We start from the raw sequence: 24579 nt of genomic DNA, 5'->3' as shown, positions 1-24579 counted from the left end.
TGTGGGGAAAGACAATGGATGTTGAGTGAGTGGAAATGCCCAGGATTCCCAGCCCCTTTCACAGTCTGCAGACTTCGCGTTCAGCATGTGCTGACAATTAGGTTTGTCCCGCCCCTTCTCTCCTGTGGGCTGGTCAGGGAGAGGCCGGCTCAGTGTCTGTACATCCTTCAGGGTCAGAGGGAAGTGCTGTGCCCGCGCTCCTGAAATCGAATGGCCGAGGAATCTGAGGGCCGAGGCGCCCAGCCCGCACACAGGTGTTCCTGTTATTCTAACGCATTTCTTGGTCTTTGTTTCCCCTGGGTTTTGAAATTGCCCTTTGCAAAATTTTAACTGCCTTTTTTGAAGTAACGAAGTAAAAGCATTTGTATTTTTCTACATCTGGGCATAGAGGAGGCAGAAGGAGTGAGCTCTTGGACAAAGGGGTGGAAATCAGTGAGGAGAGAAGGGTCTTCTTCAGGGGAAACTCCACCCCACTCTCCCTTGACTTTGCACCTCTATGGGCATAAGTCCTCGTGGGCTCCCAGACTTGAGTGTTGGCAGCTGCTAATACTATTAGTAATACTAGCATTACTACACTACTGGTAGTAGCAATTACTAGTCAGATTTAGTAGTTACTTGCAAACATAGCACTTGTTTTGAGGTAGAAACATGGAGGCGTCTAAAAAATAGGTTTTCATTCAAAGACATCTCTGAGGATATCTTACCAAAAACCACCAGGGGAAGCTCATGCCAGATGTTGGTGAGCCGGTAGACCAGGAACGGTGTGATGATGCCCCCGATGTCACACATGGAGGAGCAGACGAGGACCCCAAGGTTCCTGAAACACAGGACACTGATGTATCCTTTGCTTATCAAAGGACAGTGGTTATCTCCCACACCCCCCAGATAAATACTTCCCCAAATCATTAAAATGTGTGTGTGAACTGAAAGTGTACACATTATTGTCAATGCACATAAATGATACATGGTACATAATTCCATTCATATTCTGTTGTACTTGTTTTACATTAACTTTCTTGAAGATTTTTAATTGGTGTTGGGGACAATTTTCACTTTTTACTTTCATCACTGTCTCCCCTGCTCTGTTCTATGGTCCTGCTTGGGCTACTCTCCCTCATGTTGACATTTGGTCATCCCTCTCTGGCAATTCAATAGCTTCTGTTCTCATCGTATGGTTTCTGTGTTTTACCCTATCCTGTAAGTGTGAGGTGTGACCTGCATACTGCCTTGAAATGGTCTCAACCTCTCTTACCCTGCATTTTGAAAGGTAAGCTGTCCTCCTTAGAGATGATCATACTAAGTAAGTCAGAAAGAGGAAGATAAATACCATATGATATCACTTATACGTGGAATCTAAAATATGACACAAATCAACTTATCTACAAAACAGAAAAAGACTCACAGACATAGAGAACAGACTTGTAGTTGCCAAGGGGGAGGGGGTGGCAGGAGAGGGCTGGATTGGGAGTTTGGGATTAGCAGATGCAAGCTAGTATATATAGGATGGATAAAAAACAAGGTCCTACTATATAGCACAGGGACACAGGGAACTAGATTCAATATCCTGTGATAAACCATAAAGGAAAAGAATATGAAAAAGAATGTGTGTATATACATATATATATATATATATATATATATATATATATATATATATATATATATATATATATATGACTGAATCACTTTGTTGTACAACAGAAATTAACACAACGTTGTAAATCAACCATACTTCAATAAAATAAATTGAAGAAAAACGTACGGTGTCCTCTGCTGGCACCTGTGGTCTTTCTCACCAGTAAACAAACATCCCAGCTGCTCTCTTCATGCTGAAGGAAATGTGCTCACCTGATGAATGTGGGGTACAGTTCCGCATTGACCAGGCAGACCATTTCATAGGCCATTGTAATCCCCATTCTACCCAAGCATGCGACTGTAACTCTTAGCCAGTGTAGATCTGAAGGGGAAAACACACCGCTGACACGTGCTGCGCTCACTCCCTGGTCTCCCAGCGGTGCCCCAGGGGTGTTTGCAAGGAGAAAGTGCACCCTCCAGAATGGGACAAGAATGCACAATCGGTTCTTCTATAGACCCAGGACAATTCAGCCAAATTCCCCATGTCTGTTTGTTTTAGCCTCAGACACAATTCTGATACTCTCTTCAATTTAGACCCCAGTCGTTAATGACAACACAATTATACCAGCTTCCAAAGTGGCACCAGCTTTAGTCTATAGAAGTCACCCAAAAGAAATAGCATCCTCCCTGCTCTGGGCCAGCTCGATGGCCTGTGGCATGGGTCCTCCTAACCTCTCTTGTTATATTACATCAAAGAACCAGTGGGTGTTATTATATTACATCAGGCAACCACTGGGTGCCACTGTTCTTAAAGGCAGAGTTGCCATATGGGTTCACTCAGGAAGGTCCCAGATATTTTGTTCATTCTTTCCAAATTGACTTGGATGTTAAATGACATGGTCTTTCTATCAAAGGGTTGTAATACCCCCTCTCCTCAGGGCCTTGGAAGACAAGACCCCGGCTTGGCCTGACACTTACCCTCAGGGATAAAAACCGAGGCTAAACAGGCTGCCCCTGCCACCGTATTCGATGCAGCCCATGGATGACGGCGACCCACGCGGTCAATTGTGACGAGGATGATGAAGGCGGCCGGGAATTCGACCAGGGCAGAGTAGAGGAAGTCCAGGTAGATGTTGCTCCCGGCGAGGCCCATGTGCATGATGAGGCCCTGGTAGAGAACAGAGCTCGTGAACCTGAGCAAAGAGGAGAGCTCAGGTCAAGCCAGGCACCAGGAGCAAGTCACTGAAAGGTTGATTGTAGGTCACCTTTTTTGGTCCTCTTATTATTGCTTTTCCCTCTATTCCATTGCTTTAACACCATCTGACCCACTGCGGGGGCTGGCTGTGACCCCAGCACCAGGAAAGGGGAAGAATTAGGCTAACATTCCTTGACCAAATTGAAAGGCAAGAAGAACTGTCTTACTAGAGTGATTTATTTAGTAAACTGTATCAAGCTGTTAGTGGTTGTTAATTGTTTTTCTCTTTGTGGCCTTCAAATGCAGTCGAAATCACAAGGATTGACTACTTAATCCAAACATGAGGAACCCAGGAGACCAAATGGGTACCAAATTCCCAAATGGGTACAGGCCCACTTTTGATGATTTATCTTCTGACGTGATACAGCAACATTTTGATCTAGTTTTGTTGACTAAAAATGTTCATTGTCTGTAATGGAAAATGTGAGGATGATTAGCAAGAATCACAATTACTCAGAAAAAGAAAGGATAATGAAGCCAAATTTCCCCGATGCATTTTACATGCAATATTGTGAAGGTTGCTAAATTAATTCCTGATGAGCTTTGCTTTTGTCAGCGACCGTGAAGCTTCCTTTGGCTGATGTGAGTCGTCCCGGTGATGCCGCCCCGTGAAAGGAAGCGTGCTGCAGCAAAGGAGGCTGTTGCAGGGCCCACAGCACAGGGCTCCGGAGCACCTGCAGGCGGTGAGGACGGTCAGGCTTGCTATTCGATTGTGGAGCCAGTGGATTATTCCTGTGGTTTCTTCTGTTTTTTTTTTGAATTTTTGAATTTTGTTTTATTTTTTTATACAGCAGGTTCTTATTAGTTATCCATTTAATACATATTAGTGTATATATGTCAATCCCAATCTCCCAATTCATCACACCACCACCACCCCCTGCCACTTTCCCCCCTTGGTGTCCATACGTTTGTTCTCTACATCTGTGTCTCTATTTCTGCCCTGCAAACTGGTTCATCTGTTCCTGTGGCTTATTCTTGTTCGGGAAGTTTACTTATTTATTTTCTCCAGGTAGAAAAGAAAAATAAAAAGCCTTGTACAATCAGGAGAGATGTACACTCTTCATCAATGAATCTATACCACAAGGACCTACTGTGTAGCACAGGGAACTGTACTCAATATTTTGTAATAACCTATAAGGGAGGAGAATCTGAAGAAGAATATATACATGTACATGGATATATACAAATATATGTAACTGAATTGCTGTGCTATATACCTGAAACTAACATGATATTGTAAATCAATTATACTTCAATTGAAAAAGATTAATCTATACCAATAGTTCTCAGTTCGGCTATATATTAGAATCACCTGGAGGATTTTGAAAGTATTGGTTCCTGGGTCCTTCCCTCGACCAATTAAATCCATATCCTTGTCAGGGAGGGGTCTGGCCTTGGCATTTTACTACCTCCCAGGTGATTCTTAAGGGAAAGCCAAGGTTGAGAATGTAGTGATCTATGCGTTGGGACTGCAAGCTGATTTCAACATCTGCCTGAGAAGAATGATTTCAGGAAAACCACCTATAAATGAGCCTACTTGCAACCCACTGTTGACGCTAACTGGACCCAGGCTATGTTTTGAAGGTACTCTTGGTCCCTCCCTTTATGTGGATGATTCAGAGTAAAAGAATTTGGAGGGATTTTAAAGTGAAAAATAATCTTTACCAGTTGTACATCAAGATCAAAGTGTGTTTCCTTATCTGAGGGGTTCTGACCAAGTCAAGAAATGAAGGATTCAACTTCTCGCCAACTTCCTCATCAGGTCCGAGGCTCTAAGAATAGAAAAAATAGGAACAGCTTTGTATATTTCATGATGGCGTCCCAGGGTCATCCAGGGAACATAATGCCTTACACTTGCTGAGTGCTTTTAATGTGCCCAGGACTAGCTAAGCCCTTCACACACATTAGCTTGTTTAATCATTACAACTACCCTACAAGTTAGGTCTACGTTTTTCACCCCATTTCACAGAAGAGGAAGCTGGGCTACAGAGAAGTGAGGTAACTCATGCACGTATATAAAGGGATACTGCTGGTAAAGCGGGTGGGGTAAAATCAAGGCCCAGCCCAGTGGCCCTGAGGGCTGAGGGCATTGACACTCCCTCTCTGCACACCTGGATTGGTGTGTGGCCCAAAGGTCAGGAGAGTGATCTGGGAGCCTGGCACTCAGTCCAGCAACGGAATTGCCTGGAGCTCATTAGAATGAAAGATCTCAGGCCCCAGCCCAGACAGATGGAACCCGAATCTGCACGTTCACAAGGTCCCCAGGTGATCCTGTGCACAGAATTGAGAAGCCCTACTCTAGATGACACAGTAGGTGGTGGAGGGAACATTTCATCTCCAGGGTTCAGAAAGCAGAACCTTTGTGAGACCCACTCCCCTCTGTCTCCTTCCTGGAGCAGCACCTGATGTTGTGTGAAAGGCCCAGGAACGAGGGGAAGAAGTCTCCAGGAGACCAGCAGTGACCAGACTTACCACCCTCACGTGAACTCTGACCTTGAGCGAGACAGTGACCCACGTGTGCCTTATTCCCTGGCCAGTTTCTGAGAGGATCTGAAATCCAAGAATCAGTGCTATGCCTATCATTCGTGGGGAAAAATACATATTCCAAACACCCAGAAACCAGAGAGGAAGTGAAGAAAAAAGAGCTCTGAGCCCCCGAATCCTCACTCTAAATGCCACGTCAATCTCAAATTCTTACAGGTCACTCATCTTAGAGCCTCATCAGAAATGACTTACTCTTATTTCAATATAAATTCCTAATAAGCTTGATATTCTCTTTTCCAAGCCTTGTCAGATGAAAAGGTTTAAATTAAAGGTGATGAGGTCCGCTAAAGGCAAAACACTAAATGCAGAGAAAATGAACACTTCAGTAATTTGTTCTATTCAGGAAGGCAGGGGTTGCTTAAAATATTTTGGGATAATTTCTATCCAAAATTTAAAAAATTCTAAGAAATTATTTGTGTTTGAAGAATCTTCCCTCTGGGGAAAACCTCCCTCCCTGAGGATGTTGATGGACACACAGGCAAACAAGACTTCGAGTACCCGGAGCCTAAGGGGCAACATGGTCAAGAGGTAAACAAGATAGAAGCTCCTCATTTGACTTTTAAAAGACTTTTGGCTTCCTTTAGTTTTATGTTTTCCATCTGCTTAAAATATTCTACCAGGGAACCACAAACCTTAGAACAACAGAAATATCCTGTTGCACATGGTGGGTGGGCCCCTTCTGCCACTCCCCATTGAGACAGTGCACGGTTTTCCCAAATCTTCCTTTCCACTGTTCCCTGATTTGATACTTCAGCTGCTGGCTCACCTGAAGAGAGGCAGGCAGAGATTTTCCATTTTTCTTTGCTATGTGCTTAATGATTTTCATGGCTTTAGCATCTTTGTTCTGGGAGATCAGCCACCTAGGAGACTCAGGTACACACCTAGGAGACTCAGGTACACACCTAGGAGACTCAGGTACACACCTAGGAGACTCAGGTACACACCTAGGAGACTCAGGTACACACCTAGGAGACTCAGGTACACACCTAGGAGACTCAGGTACACACCTAGGAGACTCAGGTACACACCTAGGAGACTCAGGTACACACCTAGGAGACTCAGGTACACACCTAGGAGACTCAGGTACACACCTAGGAGACTCAGGTACACACCTAGGAGACTCAGGTACACACCTAGGAGACTCAGGTACACACCTAGGAGACTCCTCAGGTACACACCTAGGAGACTCAGGTACACACCTAGGAGACTCAGGTACACACCTAGGAGACTCAGGTACACACCTAGGAGACTCAGGTACACAGCTAGGAGACTCAGGTACACACCTAGGAGACTCCTCAGGTACACACCTAGGAGACTCAGGTACACACCTAGGAGACTCAGGTACACACCTAGGAGACTCCTCAGGTACACACCTAGGAGACTCCTCAGGTACACACCTAGGAGACTCAGGTACACACCTAGGAGACTCAGGTACACACCTAGGAGACTCAGGTACACACCTAGGAGACTCAGGTACACACCTAGGAGACTCAGGTACACACCTAGGAGACTCAGGTACACACCTAGGAGACTCAGGTACACAGCTAGGAGACTCAGGTACACACCTAGGAGACTCAGGTACACACCTAGGAGACTCAGGTACACACCTAGGAGACTCAGGTACACACCTAGGAGACTCAGGTACACACCTAGGAGACTCAGGTACACAGCTAGGAGACTCAGGTACACAGCTAGGAGACTCAGGTACACACCTAGGAGACTCCTCAGGTACACACCTAGGAGACTCAGGTACACAGCTAGGAGACTCAGGTACACACCTAGGAGACTCAGGTACACACCTAGGAGACTCCTCAGGTACACACCTAGGAGACTCAGGTACACACCTAGGAGACTCAGGTACACACCTAGGAGACTCAGGTACACACCTAGGAGACTCAGGTACACAGCTAGGAGACTCAGGTACACAGCTAGGAGACTCAGGTACACAGCTAGGAGACTCAGGTACACACCTAGGAGACTCAGGTACACACCTAGGAGACTCAGGTACACACCTAGGAGACTCAGGTACACACCTAGGAGACTCAGGTACACACCTAGGAGACTCAGGTACACACCTAGGAGACTCAGGTACACACCTAGGAGACTCAGGTACACAGCTAGGAGACTCAGGTACACAGCTAGGAGACTCAGGTACACACCTAGGAGACTCCTCAGGTACACACCTAGGAGACTCAGGTACACACCTAGGAGACTCAGGTACACACCTAGGAGACTCCTCAGGTACACACCTAGGAGACTCCTCAGGTACACACCTAGGAGACTCAGGTACACACCTAGGAGACTCAGGTACACACCTAGGAGACTCAGGTACACACCTAGGAGACTCAGGTACACACCTAGGAGACTCAGGTACACACCTAGGAGACTCAGGTACACACCTAGGAGACTCAGGTACACAGCTAGGAGACTCAGGTACACAGCTAGGAGACTCAGGTACACACCTAGGAGACTCAGGTACACACCTAGGAGACTCAGGTACACACCTAGGAGACTCAGGTACACACATAGGAGACTCAGGTACAACACCTAGGAGACTCAGGTACACAGCTAGGAGACTCAGGTACACAGCTAGGAGACTCAGGTACACACCTAGGAGACTCAGGTACACACCTAGGAGACTCAGGTACACACCTAGGAGACTCAGGTACACACCTAGGAGACTCAGGTACACACCTAGGAGACTCAGGTACACACCTAGGAGACTCAGGTACACACCTAGGAGACTCAGGTACACACCTAGGAGACTCAGGTACACACCTAGGAGACTCAGGTACACAGCCTAGGAGACTCAGGTACACAGCTAGGAGACTCAGGTACACAGCTAGGAGACTCAGGTACACACCTAGGAGACTCAGGTACACACCTAGGAGACTCAGGTACACACCTAGGAGACTCAGGTACACACCTAGGAGACTCAGGTACACACCTAGGAGACTCAGGTACACACCTAGGAGACTCAGGTACACACCTAGGAGACTCAGGTACACAGCCTAGGAGACTCAGGTACACACCTAGGAGACTCAGGTACACACCTAGGAGACTCAGGTACACACCTAGGAGACTCAGGTACACACCTAGGAGACTCAGGTACACACCTAGGAGACTCAGGTACACACCTAGGAGACTCAGGTACACACCTAGGAGACTCAGGTACACACCTAGGAGACTCAGGTACACACCTAGGAGACTCAGGTACACACCTAGGAGACTCAGGTACACACCTAGGAGACTCCTCAGGTACACACCTAGGAGACTCAGGTACACACCTAGGAGACTCAGGTACACACCTAGGAGACTCAGGTACACAGCTAGGAGACTCAGGTACACACCTAGGAGACTCAGGTACACACCTAGGAGACTCAGGTACACACCTAGGAGACTCCTCAGGTACACACCTAGGAGACTCAGGTACACACCTAGGAGACTCAGGTACACACCTAGGAGACTCAGGTACACACCTAGGAGACTCAGGTACACACCTAGGAGACTCAGGTACACACCTAGGAGACTCAGGTACACACCTAGGAGACTCAGGTACACACCTAGGAGACTCAGGTACACACCTAGGAGACTCAGGTACACACCTAGGAGACTCAGGTACACACCTAGGAGACTCAGGTACACACCTAGGAGACTCAGGTACACACCTAGGAGACTCAGGTACACACCTAGGAGACTCAGGTACACACCTAGGAGACTCAGGTACACACCTAGGAGACTCAGGTACACACCTAGGAGACTCTCAGGTACACACCTAGGAGACTCAGGTACACACCTAGGAGACTCTCAGGTACACACCTAGGAGACTCAGGTACACACCTAGGAGACTCCTCAGGTACACACCTAGGAGACTCAGGTACACACCTAGGAGGCTCCTCAGGTACACACCTAGGAGACTCAGGTACACACCTAGGAGACTCAGGTACACACCTAGGAGACTCAGGTACACACCTAGGAGACTCCTCAGGTACACACCTAGGAGACTCAGGTACACACCTAGGAGACTCAGGTACACACCTAGGAGACTCAGGTACACACCTAGGAGACTCAGGTACACACCTAGGAGACTCCTCAGGTACACACCTAGGAGACTCAGGTACACACCTAGGAGACTCCTCAGGTACACACCTAGGAGACTCAGGTACACACCTAGGAGACTCCTCAGGTACACACCTAGGAGACTCAGGTACACACCTAGGAGACTCAGGTACACACCTAGGAGACTCAGGTACACACCTAGGAGACTCCTCAGGTACACACCTAGGAGACTCAGGTACACACCTAGGAGACTCAGGTACACACCTAGGAGACTCAGGTACACACCTAGGAGACTCCTCAGGTACACACCTAGGAGACTCAGGTACACACCTAGGAGACTCAGGTACACACCTAGGAGACTCAGGTACACACCTAGGAGACGACTCAGGTACACACCTAGGAGACTCCTCAGGTACACACCTAGGAGACTCAGGTACACACCTAGGAGACTCAGGTACACACCTAGGAGACTCAGGTACACACCTAGGAGACTCCTCAGGTACACACCTAGGAGACTCAGGTACACACCTAGGAGACTCCTCAGGTACACACCTAGGAGACTCAGGTACACACCTAGGAGACTCCTCAGGTACACACCTAGGAGACTCAGGTACACACCTAGGAGACTCAGGTACACACCTAGGAGACTCAGGTACACACCTAGGAGACTCAGGTACACACCTAGGAGACTCAGGTACACACCTAGGAGACTCAGGTACACACCTAGGAGACTCAGGTACACACCTAGGAGACGACTCAGGTACACACCTAGGAGACGACTCAGGTACACACCTAGGAGACTCAGGTACACACCTAGGAGACTCAGGTACACACCTAGGAGACTCCTCAGGTACACACCTAGGAGACTCAGGTACACACCTAGGAGACTCCTCAGGTACACACCTAGGAGACTCAGGTACACACCTAGGAGACTCAGGTACACACCTAGGAGACTCAGGTACACACCTAGGAGACTCCTCAGGTACACACCTAGGAGACTCAGGTACACACCTAGGAGACTCAGGTACACACCTAGGAGACTCAGGTACACACCTAGGAGACTCCTCAGGTACACACCTAGGAGACTCAGGTACACACCTAGGAGACTCAGGTACACACCTAGGAGACTCCTCAGGTACACACCTAGGAGACTCAGGTACACACCTAGGAGACTCAGGTACACACCTAGGAGACTCAGGTACACACCTAGGAGACTCCTCAGGTACACACCTAGGAGACTCAGGTACACACCTAGGAGACTCAGGTACACACCTAGGAGACTCAGGTACACACCTAGGAGACTCCTCAGGTACACACCTAGGAGACTCAGGTACACACCTAGGAGACTCAGGTACACACCTAGGAGACTCAGGTACACACCTAGGAGACTCAGGTACACACCTAGCGCATCGAAGAAGTGTCATCAGTGCTGTTAAGTGGAGGGGAAAATCTTACTGAACACCCACCCCCAGGGGTCATAAGCAGATTTCTGTGAGGGATCTTATACAGTGAGGTTTGGTTGGATCTACAAAGGAAATAAAAGTGTGCAGGGGCTACACGGCAAAGGGAACCATCAACAAAATGAAAAAGCAGCCTACTGAATGGGGGAGAATATTTGCAAACCATGTATCTGATAGAGGGTTAATCTCCAAAATATATAAAGAACTCATGCAATCCAATAGCAGAAAACCAAGCAATTCAATTTAAAAATGGGCAGAGTATCTGAATAGACATTTTTCCAAAGAAGACATACAGATGGCCAACAACTACATGAAAAGATGCTCAACATCACTAATCACCAGGGAAAAGCAAATCAAAACTACAATGAGGTATCACCTCACACCTGTCAGAACGGCTGTTATCAAAAAGACAAGAAGTAACAAGTGTTGGCAAGGATGTAGAGAAAAGGGAATCCTGGTGCACTATTGGTGGGAATGTAGATGGGTGCGGCCACTATGGAGAACAGTATGGAGGTTCCTTAAAAAAATTAGAACTACTGTATGATCCAGAAATTCCACTTCTGAATATTTATCTGAAGAAAACAAAACACCCCAAATACCTATTTTCTACTCTTCTGTGGAGCTTGTAGAATTGTAAGAACATTAAATTTGACTCTATTGAGTGAAAGTGGCAAGACATGCTTCAGAAATAGTCAGAACTTGGATAATAGGTGGGCCTTTTCTGTCATGCTAAAGCATTAGGTCTTTATTCTGAAGGGAATCAAGCTACTGAAAGACATTTAAGCAGGAGAGTAACGGGGTGGGCCTGGATTTTTACAATGCGGCGTGAAACATGGATTAGAAGATGGGAAAGCTGATGCCAAAGAGACCAGTTATGAGTCTACCCAGAAATCCAGGCAAGACATAATGGATTCCTAATGAGAACAGGGGAAAAAAGGGATGGTTTCAGAGATATAAAGGGGGTAGAAAGGATATAGGGATGAAGCGAAGGATCACTCTCAGAGTTTTACTGGCTTTTGGAGGAGAAATAGGCTTCCTGGGAAGGGTTGAGATGTTTAATTCTTAGACAAGACAGCTATGGGAAGAACAGGTAGATATGTCCAGGAGCTAAGTAAGTGAGTTTTCTCATAGGAGAGAGATTTGTTTGATAATCTAGCATCCCTCTTGCTTTATCTCAGGTAACCTTGCATTAGGAGTTTCTGATAGTTTCTTCTGTTTTTACTGTTTTCCATGTTTCCCTTGGGCAGGGGTGACAAACATATTTCACTTGCCCTGGTAACTCTGATTGCTTGGTATGGTCTCTCTGGGGTGCCATGTTGGCCTTATCTGGGATAAAGACTGCTGTGATTGATTGGGGATGTCTGCTTTTGGCATGGTATGGGAAGTGGTGACAAAAGTGCCATACTTCCCCTTCTCTATCCTGAAGTTTCTTCTGAGGAGGGGCAGCATAAGAACAGTAATATTGTCAGTCTCTTTAAAGGGTATCATGGCTACTGGAAGCTACTTTAAACACCACAAAAATAACGTGAAAAATGTGAGATCCAAGTCATAAAGCTCTTAAGTTCAAAGTGAAAGAACATCTGATTTCCAGAGGGGATGACAGGTTAAAGCTTATGATTTTTATCCCTGAAACATGGACCTGGGTTTCCTGTGAAACAGAAGAGTGAAGGATATCTTAGGTTGGAAGGACGGTGTGCATTGGGGAAGACAGTCTTTTTAGCTAAATAAAATATTTCAGTCTATCTCCTCTTGGTTCCACATGGACTTACCAGTAATAGAGCAAGAAGCAGAAGTTGGGCAGAGTCACTGTGAACTGCAGCCATCTCCAGTGCGGAAGTGCGTATGCCACCCCAGCAAGCACCAGGAGCCCAACCGTAAAGGCCACTTGGTAAAAAATCCCCACTGTTCTCCGATAGCTCAGCCCAACAAATTCTGTAACTGCAGAGAGAACCCAAATGGTCAACGCAAGTCAGTACAACAGTGAGTTGGCTGTCTAACCATGGGGAAACTAGAATGCCAACTCAGAAAGTAGTCCAAGTTCTAGAATTTTCTATACAGCTCTCTGAAAACTTTTAAATGTTCTTTGGGACCTATTTTGTTATGATTACTGCTGTTGTGTTAATTAATGTAAAATCTTATAATCCCACATTACATGGAGTAAACATTGACTTTAGAGCATAGATGATTTTCACGTAAATGAATAGCTCAATATAACTTGTCCTCTTACATGAGTTAAACATTTTCTTGGCAATCCTGTTAATGTGTTTAAATGGCTTGGAAACCTGCTGGTGGCATTCCAAGCTGACTGGAGTCGGCTAGTACTGGCTTGCAAGAACTGATTTTTAAATTTTCAGGAATTTTGCAAGCTGGTTTTTAACCCATTGGTATCTTAAAAGCAGGCATGGTGGGAGTATTTACAACTTAGAAAATGGAAAACACTATGAATCAGGCTTTTTATTCTCCAAGAGCTGGTTTACAAGCATAACAATGCACATGGTATAATAATCAGCCTTATCCAATCCCATGACTATATCATGACAGAAGTATGAAGTCTGTGGTACGTGGATTTAAGAAATAGTCATTTTTACATTACAGACATTCTAGAATTGAGATTCTAGATATTCCATGAACCACAGAGTTTTGCTTTAAATGTTTGGTAATCATGTTAAAGACTTCAACTATTTGTAAACCAAATAGAAATGCACTCTGAAATTATTTCTATAAATCACTGTGAATTATCCAAAAGCATTTTAAAAAGACAGACAAAATTACGTACATGCTTAATAAATAGACATGTCTGTCTTTCGAAGTGGTTGGGGTCATGGATGAGGTCTTGGGGTAGCAGGTAGAAAGAGGGTGAATGACAGGTGCACCTTAAGGACATCCAGAGGGACTGGAGAAGAAATTAATCGGAGAAGGATGAAATTTAAATTCAAATTCTACATATTTCTACATGTCATGTGTATGAGAAACCAAATTTCTCATCGAATAGCTGCGTACATTAGTTCCTTTGTTGCCCAGACATAGATCAGGTGACGACCATGACAGGCACCTGAGAGTATTAGGCACCATCTCCTCTTCATCTCACAGAATCCCCCAAATGAACTTTACTGGGTCAAATTTTAAGCACACATATTCTAGTTCTCTTGTGCGGAATGAAAGATTGATTAATATTATTTTAATTTCAGTGTCCATTTCCCTTTGTGTGGATGCTATTTGAACGTAGCAGAAGGGCAAGCAATGATGGAGTGAATTCCCAAGATCTAATTATGGTGGTAATTCTCCTTAATATTGTTTTACAGATGCTCTGCTGTCATCATCCAAATATTCTCTTATAATCCATGGAGCTTAAGCATAACCCTGGCTCCTAATGAGTAGGATGTAAATGATATTCCTGGTCCTACAAATGGCTCGCTGAGGAACCGAGATCGACCACAGGACTTCTATCCTTGGTTTCCTTGCATATACATTGAGGATAAATGTGGTTTGCTAGAATGGGTGTACTCAAATTAATAAAGCCCCTTATAAATCTAATATATTCTCATCAATGAATTGTCTCTCTGTAAAGCCTGGTAGGCTAGATTTCCTCTCTATGGGCACAGAAAACAAAAATTCCTGAAGAGTTATATAAGAGTTTGGATGGCATGATGTTTACTCTCATTCCTGCTTCATTGTTTTCTTTCTAGGAGGAATGCAGAATGAGTTTACTGAAAAGATTTCAGAAATTCTTTTGATACAGAAAAAAAATCTTTCAACATTGTCTTGAAGCTGAGTCCATTTTCCTGTGCAGCTACCCTCAGGTGACTGACTATATTTTGCCAGCAATGTCCCCTATAGCTACAATCACAAGCGTTCTTACTCAGGATGTAGCCTATTAACCAGCCTGCCTTGCTGACCAGTCCTTGGATCAAGCGAAAAATTAACATCCATGTATAGGTTGGGGAAATAGCCACGAGAACTCCAGATGAAGCATTTATGAGGATTGTAATCAAGAGGCAGAGCTTACGGCCAAACCTGCAAGGAGAAAACGAAGACAGGGAATGGAATTAGATTAGATTCATGAGGGTTGTAGAAAATTCATGGAAGTTATGGAACTCTAAACTAAAGTGGAGGTTATCTCTGAATTATGGAAATTCAGGAGGTACAGACTGATACGCACCAAGAGAATCCCTGACTTCAGGTCAGTTCCATCAGGACTTTGCACCAGGGCACTATGTATAAACCTGAAGCCCAGTGAGGCCCATTCACCCTGGGCTGGAGCACCTCTCAGCCCCATACTGTGGAGGGTACGTAGGGAGGGGGTGATTCTTCAGGCCACCCAGCGCTGAATGCCCCAAGGGCCCGTCTAGGTCTTCTGTCATCACATGAGCTGGGCCTTTGCACCAACAGTCTCAACTAGTTGCCCACTGAGGAGCTTTTGCTTTAGAAAAAACAAAATTCCGTGTTCAATGTACTTCCCCATCCATTTCCAACACTGCCTTTGGACTTCATGGTATTTGTGTGTCTCCATGGAAACGGTCTTTTGTGTGGCGCTGTCATCATCTCACCTGTTGCCATCCCATAGGCCTTTGCCGTGGAGTACCTTAGCAAGATTGCTCCTGCACATTTTATTTGAGAGACTTGGGTCCCATCGGTTTAGGGACCTGGAGAGTGTCTCAGTGCAGGGTAGACGGAAACGTGGGAACCTGGGTTTAACCTTGGCCTTACCGCTGACTGGGATGTCGGGTGAGTTATGCGGCCTTTCTCAGTTTCTTCGTCTGGAGAAGAGCTATCTGACCCAGCCTGGCCAGGGGATTAAGTGCGGTACTACACGTAAAGAGCTTCGCACCCAGCCCTCATCCCTCCCTCCCTCCCTCCCTTTGCGAAGCTGCCTCTCAGAAAGCTGACTTGAGGTTCAGTCTCTTTTTTTCACATTTCATCATGTCCTCTTGGTTTTGTTCTAAAAGGCGCCCTAATTAGCTGTTAGTGGATTTAAAAAATTCTTCACGCAAAGCGATGTTTTATTTAATTTTTGTTTGTTTATCCACTTCAAACTGAATGTCAGTAGTGCTGCCACGTCATTAGCAGTGCACATTTGATGTGGCTGGACATTTTTTAATTGCTGCTCTTCTTTTAGGCAATTTGTGCTCTAGTGACCATTTCAATACTAACTGACCATTTGAAAAGAATCTACAACATTGTTAATAATTACTTGGGATTATTAATGCTTTAAATCTGAAATTTAAAGATCAAGCAGTCTCATTAGTAATTAATGTAAACTGCTAAACTTCTTAAAACCCTGTTTTGACCACATCATTTTAAAATTCTCAGTCAGTGGTTCCTCACCGTAAACATATACCCCCTGGACTTTTATCCACAGCCTTGCAAAGTCATATCAACACAATGTTTTAGCCTTTCTTCCTGAACCTCTCCCTTTACCCTCAAAGAATTTATAAGTAGGTGCTTAAGTGATAATTCTTCAACTTCCAAAGTTGACTCAGCCAAATCACCAAGCACCATAATCATGCTCCTGTATATGGACAAAATCCCATGGCTGATGAGAGGGAACATTCACCATCTGAAACTCAGTGTGTGGAAGCCTTCAGAGAATCAAATCGACCAATGCAGAACAGCTTCACTAGGGGACATGTTCACATAAAGACACAATGCTATTAAAACAATAAGGCAGGGACTTCCCTGGTGGCGCAGTGGTTAAGAATTCGCCTGCCAATGCAGGGGACACGGGTCCGAACCCTGGTCCGGGAAGATCCCACATGTGCAGAGCAACTAAGCCCGTGCGCCACAACTACTGAGCCTGCACTCTAGAGCCCGCGAGCCACAACTACTGAGCCTGTGTGCCACAACTACTGAAGCCCGCGCGCCTAGAGCCCGCACTCCGCAACAAGAGAAGCCACTGCAATGAGATGCCCGCGCACCACAACAAAGAGTAACCCCCGCTCGCCGCAACTAGAGAAAGCCTGTGCACAGCAACGAAGACCCAACACAGACAAAAATAAATGAATAAATAAATAATAAAATTAAAAAAAAAAAAACACAATGAGGCAGGGCTGGAAGAAATTTTGGAGATTTGGGAGAGTGGTTTGAGAACCTTCCCCCCCTTCCTACCCTCCCACAACAGAACCACTTAAGTGGTTAAATGAAAAACGAAGAGCAAATAAAAGAGAATGGGGTGAACTCCAGGACTGCTGGCTTCAAAAGTCCTTTAGCTATTTGCTACTCAGACTGTAGTCTGGGGCTATCAGCATCACCGGCGAGTGGTTAGAAATGCAGATTCTCAGGCCCACTCCAGACCCACTGGATCAGGATCATAATTCTAACAAAACCCCCAGGTGGTTAATATGGACGTTAACATTTGGGAAGCATTGCTTTCATTTCACTGAGCCTCAGTCTCCTCATCTGCAAACGGGCTAATAAACTCTCCTTTCAAAGGCTGTTATGATCCTAAGTGAAATGTAACACACAGTGATGCCCAGTACAATGACTGCCACATAGTATGTAGGGGAGAGCTAGTTATGAAAGATTCCACAGAGTTGAGTAAGTTTGACTGTGTCTCCGTGGGACTTTGATTCTGCTTTGATCTCGTTCTTCTGTGAAATCTGGACAGTGCAGTGCTGGCTTTCGAGAGCTGATTGACAGACTTTCAGAAAATTTGTGAGCTGACTGTTAAACACAGCCATTATTAAAAATGAAAGTATACACTTACAATAAAGTAAATTATGCTAAAAACATGTGTAATAAATATGCAAAACTTATCTCTTCCTAATTATTTTACTGTGTTTGACCATTATCTATGCTCAGGAAGTTTTTTATGTCTATCTGTTGTAGTTGTATGGTGGAAATACCATAGAATGGTGCATATTTCTAGCCAACTCTGTGTTCAGTGACCTCACTTTGGTAGCTTGAAATGGACCACCTTGGGAGCCTTGACAACATGGAGATCAACAAACCCTACAAATTGGGGCTTTTTCCTTCAGAGAGTCAGTTGTTAAACATTTACAAGCCTGACACTAAATTACTGACCATTAGAGTAAAAAAACCTTGAATTGGTGAGAGATTACTTTTTTGGTGTCAGGTGATTCTGAAAATCATTCTTTAGGAGGTTTGAATGATGAAACAAATTAGACATCTTACAAAAGGTTTACTTTCAAAATCTCTAGCATATATCCCCTGTCCCTCCCTCCTTCTACTTGCAAAGGTGACCTTCAGAAAGTTGACTTGGTGTAAGGCTCAGTATTCTTATTATAACCTGTTCATAATGTGCTCCTGGCTTTCTTCTAAAAGACACGTTCATCAGCTGTTAGGTCATATTGTTACAGGAGAGAACCAAGTCTGATTACATGTTGGATCTGTTTCTTTTACTTTAACCTTTGCTTCCCTGTTGCTTTTGTTCACTAAAAGGATACTGTCTATACATAATGGCCTGCCTCGGGGAACCCCGCCCCTCTGCCTGAATGTTAAACCAAAGTGGCTTTGTTCAGGGAAACATCCGGACCCACCTGCTGATGGCTGCAAGGAAGAAGAAATTAACACATCCCCTCCCTGAGGCTGGCCATTCCAGGGGATTATTTGCAAAACTTATGGTGTTTTTACTTTACTTCCCCATCTCCTCCCCCTCTCTGTTCTATAAAAGAAACTGGCATCCAAACCCCGATAAGATGGTTATTTTGGGGACCCTAGCCTGCCATCTTCTCACCGGCTTTCCAAATAAAGTCGTGTTCCTTGTCTCAACACTTCGTCTCCGATTTATTGGCCTGTCAAGTGGCAAGCAGAGTGAGCTTGGGCTCAGTAACAATATTTTAAAAATTCCTCATAGCTGACAATCTATTTTATTCAGTGTTGGTTTAATCCGTAGCATCAGATGGGTTTCCATGAGATTCTTGTTCCATTCTATAAAACCTGACAATTATTCAGTAATAGGCATTAAATGTGCAATAGATAGTGTCCTTTTTGGACCCGTAGGGTGGTTGTCTTATTACGCACCCTTACCTGCCTACACAAACAGAAGAGAAGGGGGCAGCAACCAACCAACCAGACTTCAGACAGTTTAAGAAAACGAAATAGAGGGATGTACACAGCTTTGGGGGGAAGAATAATGAGTAGTCAACTTTACATGGGAGATTTCAACAATGGGAACAAAATAATGAGGTCATCTAAGAAGGTGGATAATTGACCGGGGATTTTAAGTCAGGAAGGCACCATCCGGAGAGAATGATAACTGGTCTCCTAGTCTCTGAGTGGGATGGGAATAATTAACTCATTTATTGAACCAGCTGTGAAGCTCAGTCCCCTGTTCGCTCACTTCTGTGCTGGCGAGTTGAGTGTTAGAATCTCTTCCTTCGTGGAAGAGCGAGTGGAGAGGGAGCCGGGACTCAGGGGTCCAGAGAGCCACACGCGGGGAGCAGCGCGGACTCTCCACCACCCTCGTCAGGGTACCTCTCAGGACTTCAGGGGTCATTTCCAGACCACCGTCCTTATTGCCAGTTCTGTGGCAAAAAAAGGAAAAGCGAATGACCTTCCTCTGCACCTCACAAGCCTCTGTGCCACACAGCGCCCCAGGAGGAGCCTTCGAAGGGAGGCTGAGAAGACAGTTACAGAAGTGGTGTGATGCACAGGGCTGCCTCGTGACCCAGCACCTTCACTGTCACCTTCCCTCCCTCCTGCTGCCACAGGGGGCCCCGGCTGTGACAGTTCAGATGCCCCTGAGGGTGTGATTGATTCAGCCATCCTTATTAATCTTTAACACATTTGCAAGTTTTAATCCAGACTGTAGTATCATCAGAGAAAATGTTCTATCTATATCGAATATTAAGCTCACGGCTTTTGGTTTATCTGTATCAAAGATATAGTTGGGGAAAGCAACAAGCATAACGTGTATTTACTTTACCACTTATTTCAGAATTAGATACATATAGTTGTAGCTTATAATAAATTATAAAAGATGGTATACTTATTATATAGTTATATGGCACTATCTCACTAGGTGACTAATGAGTAAAGAGGATAGTACTGTCCAGAATGTTGCACACGGTGCCTGGAACATGGGAAATACTCAGTAAACAGTCAATATTAGGAATATTAAATAATTAGCACTGATGGCCAAATTACCTAAGGTGCTTATCAAGTATAAAGCCAACTTTTCTGTTCCCTTCCCTTTGGGGGACTCCTAATAATGTCTAATTGATCATCAACAGAGTAAAGATGCACCTTATGAGGAACTTCCAGCACAGTGAACCTGGATAGTGGATCAATAAAAGACATAGGAACGGCTCGATTAGTATGAGTCACTGAAAACTAGCTCCCGGAGATATGGACCCATGTGCGAGGACCACCTGCGGTACATTCCATGTGGAGAGGTCTCTCCTCATCTCTCTCCAGGGACGTGACAGTATGGAAGTGGATATTTACCTCTGCCAGTGTGGAGACCCTGTTTCCCTTTCACCAGATTATATCTTAGGTTCCATACATATAATTACATCTGGCCCCAGGGCCCCAGTTCAGGAATGCTGCAACGCCACAGGCTCAGGTAAGAACAAAAGGGAGAGTCTACCTGGTTCCAGCACAGGAGAGGCAAGCAGAGGACGGGACAGAGCTCAGAGGCCCTGAAGACGCATGACCAGGTGGATGACATGAGGCCAAAGAAAGAATTGGGATTACAAAAGGGATCAAATCCTCTATCACTCTCCCTTCTAACGCTAAGCTTCTGGATAGCCCACAAGGAAACACTGCTGCCCAGTGTTGAAACATCCCTGTATGATCCAAGAGAATTAGAAAATAAAGACATTCGTCATGCTAACCAAAGCTGTAAAAGAAATCTAAGACCGTCGCGACAATTCAGGAAAGTGTGGTCTGTGTGCTCTGGGAATGGATGGTATTCAAGCAGGAACAGGTGAATCCAAGCGCTCTCCTTGGACTGCTTACCTTCCACCACTTTTGTACTGTACCTACCTGTCTGCTGTGTAGCCGATACCCACAGAACCGATAAAAAATCCTACATTCACAGCCGACTGAAACAGGTCCAGCATCCAGGAGTTGGTACACACTAGGTTAAACTGCGAGGGGCCAGGGGTGTCCCGGGTTGGGAGGGAAAGAAAACAAAATTCTGTTAGACACAGCTCAACCCAGGGAGCTCAGGAGGTATTCCTTGCATGGCACTGATGTGACTGGATGACAATAAACCAGCTCTTTTCTTGCTCGTGTTAATTTTCTTTACACAACCCCGAAGATTTGTCCCGCAGTCTGTTTAGCATTCCATCTGGCAGTATGTCATCAGGCTGAACTGTTTTGGCTAAATGAGCTGAAATTGGGTAATTACTTATGCACAAACCATTTCTCTTTGTAATTTTATTAAATATGTGTGTGGACACATTCAAGCGTCGCCCTAAGGAAGCCAGGCTGTTCAGTGTCTCTTTAAATTAGGGGAATTAGCATCTTGCTAATGGCTGTTACCTTTGTCCTCACTTGGAACAGGAGGCGGTGCTGGGGATCCACAGGTGCTGGCCTGGAGGTCGGGAGGAAACCCCTTTCTAGGGCTAAGGACTAGCTTTCTCATTTTGTGGCCTTGGGCAAAATTTTTCTCTGCTCTGGGCCTCAGTCTCCCATCTCTGTATGAACAATGAGATGAACCATGCTGCAAAAGCCTCTTAAAAGTTTTATGGTACTTGACCAACAGAATGTGGTGGAAGTTTTACTTTGCCATTTTCTGGGTCCAGGCCTTAAGAAACAGGTAGCTTCCAGTGATGGTTAATTTCATGCGTCAACTTGACTGGATCACAGGATGCCCAGATACTTGGTTAAACATTATTTCTACTTCTTAATGATTTTGTTTAATCAAAAATCACAAACATGTTAAGCCAATGGAGGCTGGAAATAAAGAATCAGTGTAGAAGAAAAAAAAAAAGTTTTATGGTGTTAAATCTTCAATCCTCCACATTTCATGTAACTATCAGACCATTTTAGATCCTTCAGATGGCTCTTCTACATTAACGCCTGTACAGAATATCTTCACATCATCCGAGCAGTCCTTTTAAGTTAAGCCAGGCACCTGGCTTTCTTTGTATTTGCAGAATAATTTTATCCCCCCATTTTGCTTTGTCTCCAATGAAAGCAAGTCTCACTACTATACATAAAATAGACAACTAATAGGGACTTACTGTATAGCACAGGGAACGCTACTCAATACTCTGTCATTAATGGCCTATATGGGAAAAGAATGTAAAAAAGAGTGGATATATGTATATGTATAACTGATTCACTTTGCTGTACACCTGAAACTAACACAACATTGCAGATCAACTATATTCCAATAAAAAATTTTAAGACAGCAAGTCTCCATTTTTTCTTTCTATTTATTGAAAAGAGGCCTCATGATTAGATGTTAATGCCAAGTGTGGTTTTTAATAAAATAATAGTACCATAGCATAAGCTCCAACCCCGAGTGGTTTGATATGGATACTTCGAGCAAATTAAAGAGAAAAAAGTTAGCCATTGAGAGAAAAGTACATTGTATCACAGTAAGGCACCGTTCAGGTGAGTTCTGTGAGGTGTCAGGTGTCCATCTGTACCATGGCAGAGTGGAGGGGAAGGCAGGGCTTCCAGAAAAAGAGGAGGCTTGAAAATTTTCCCTTTCCTGGCATGATTTCCAGGAATTCTGATGTTTTTGCTTGCTTCTTACCACTGAGACTTGCATACACTAGAATCATTATTGTCAGAATTTGAAGCTTAAACTCACCTGCTCACACCCCAGACAAATAAGAGGCTGTATGTTTTTTTGAAAACTAGGATTTGATTTTACTTGATTAATTAATTTGTTTGTTTATTTGTTTATTTTTTATAAGATACTTAGAGTCCAAAGAGCACATCTGGCCCTCCCTGGGTTCTTCCTTAAGAAAAACTGCACGATTTGCTTTCTCCATCCCTTCTAAGTCCCACGATCACCTACCTCGGTCACGATGGAGGAGCCGGGCGTGTCGTACACCCAGCCGTGCCGACAGGGGCCCAGAGGCAGGAGGCTGCTGTTGGCGGCCAGGCCGGCCAGCGGGTCCACGCAGCCGAGGGCGCTCTGGTTCCAGTCGACCTCGTAGCGGCGGCACCGGCGGGGGAAGGCCTGGCCCTCGGGCCCCGGGCCCGGCACCGTGTAGCTGAGCTCCTCGGCGAGGCTCCAGCCGCATCGCCGGCTCAGCTCGGCCACCCCGGGGCTCCGGCAGCGGTGGTCCGGGGTGAAGCCCAGGAAGACGATGCCCACGTAGATGGGGGTGAAGGCGGCAGAGAGCAGAGCGAGGAGGAGAAATGTTTGTTTCTGGAAAAAGTTGAATTCCCCTATGTGTTCTAGGATGTCGTCCACCGTCGGCATTGTTCCGGGGAGAGAAGTCCCAATGCTGCCTCCTGCGCTGCTCAGACGCCACTGAACGAGGCTGGGCCCGGCTCAGCACAACCCCGACCAAAAGTCAAAGGGTGAGTTTATTTTAGAAAGCGACCAGCCTTTGGTCCAGACCTTTACTGGTCGGACCAACTCGCAGCCACGCACCTCCCCGGCCACGTGTGTCCAGCCGCTCCCCCGAAACTCCCCGAGCAAGTCACAGGGCAAGATGCTGTGTTTATCGTAGCATCCCTCCGGTGAGTGGGTCCCTACCTCATGCCGGCCCCGCAAACAATCCTTCCTCTGTACCACACGGGGAGAAATCCGAGCACTGTCACATATCACAGCCCTGTTGATCTTTCTGTAGTAAACTGAGTGTCCAGGAAATTAATACATTCATACCTCACTCACACAGCCAACCTTTTCACTAAGGTGTTGCAGGGAAACACACACAGTTTTGGCCTTGCTCGCTGGGTACGATGCGAATCATGGTCTGCCGGTCAGAGCTCTGGTCTGGATTCAAGGTGGTTTGCAAATTCTATCGCTGGGCTTTTTCTACAAACAACAGCTGGGGCACTCGGGCTACCTGCTGGGGCTGTTTGTTTTGATTTTTCCAAGATTTTATAATTCTGCTCTTTAAAGAATGACAATTTGGCATTCTTGCCTTTGAACCCTGGAACCCCTTGACCTGTTTGTGAGGAAAGAATAAAATGTTCTCCACACATGTAGGTCAAGTGTAATGCAGGCAGGAGTGGTCTCATTCCGCTGTTTTTTGGTCTTAGTTATTTCTGCCTGTGGTCAGGGGTGGAGCGGCTCTTTAGGATGGTATTGGTGCATCCAAACGCAAGGGAAACAGGCAAACATCTTTCCTGGTGGGGAAAGGATCCTCACTGCGGTGGGCAGCTGCCACATCAGCAAGGTGGCCTGCTGATATATCTGCATATTAAAATACCAGAAATTTAATCCTGTTTTCTTCTTTTTTTTCCGTTGGGGTCTGTTTTCCTGTGGGTAGAACAGCATGGGGTGAAAAGTAGTGACCCACAGAAGTCCCCCTCCCCATTGCAGCTGCAAACTTTGTTTTCTTAAAAAAGCAAGAACCAGGGTGCCTCTGGGGACCTTGTCAACCTCTTCTGGGCTCTGTCAGGCTCCTGGAGGTTCTCTGCTTGGTGGTAGCAGGATGGGGGGACTCCTGCTTCCCCCGGCCCCAGTTTGAGTGCGTGGGTTCAGACGCTATAGAACCAAGAGCTGGGGGAGTATTTCTGGCACAGATTCATGCATGCAATTCTACCTGCTGACTATTCAGTGGGCTAAAACAAAACAAAATAAATGAG

The 24579-nt window shown here is 45.4% G+C and overlaps 1 protein-coding gene across 2 annotated transcripts in view; it reads right to left on the bottom strand.

Annotated features, from left to right (window-relative positions):
• Nucleotides 1–23774, bottom strand: part of SLC22A2 (solute carrier family 22 member 2) — a 33900-nt gene extending 10126 nt beyond the window's left edge. Inside the window, exons 1-9 of one of the 2 annotated variants that reach the window (XM_036872055.1) lie at nucleotides 22832–23774; nucleotides 20839–20942; nucleotides 14753–14907; nucleotides 12663–12831; nucleotides 6141–6255; nucleotides 4496–4602; nucleotides 2554–2768; nucleotides 1849–1957; nucleotides 705–817 (exon numbers count right to left, since the gene is read on the bottom strand). In XM_036872055.1, the coding sequence (XP_036727950.1) occupies nucleotides 705–817; nucleotides 1849–1957; nucleotides 2554–2768; nucleotides 4496–4602; nucleotides 6141–6255; nucleotides 12663–12831; nucleotides 14753–14907; nucleotides 20839–20942; nucleotides 22832–23242 (1498 nt within the window). In that variant the 5' untranslated portion in view covers nucleotides 23243–23774. The remainder of the gene's footprint in view (nucleotides 1–704; nucleotides 818–1848; nucleotides 1958–2553; nucleotides 2769–4495; nucleotides 4603–6140; nucleotides 6256–12662; nucleotides 12832–14752; nucleotides 14908–20838; nucleotides 20943–22831) is intronic. The other variant, XM_036872056.1, reaches the window with a different exon arrangement.
• Between the last annotated feature and the right edge of the window lie 805 nt (nucleotides 23775–24579).

This window comes from Balaenoptera musculus, chromosome 12 (assembly GCF_009873245.2).
Source record: "Balaenoptera musculus isolate JJ_BM4_2016_0621 chromosome 12, mBalMus1.pri.v3, whole genome shotgun sequence".
Taxonomy (NCBI): domain Eukaryota; kingdom Metazoa; phylum Chordata; class Mammalia; order Artiodactyla; family Balaenopteridae; genus Balaenoptera; species Balaenoptera musculus.
The sequence above is the reverse complement of the archived record's forward strand: the minus strand, read 5'-3'. Positions and strand labels throughout refer to the sequence as shown.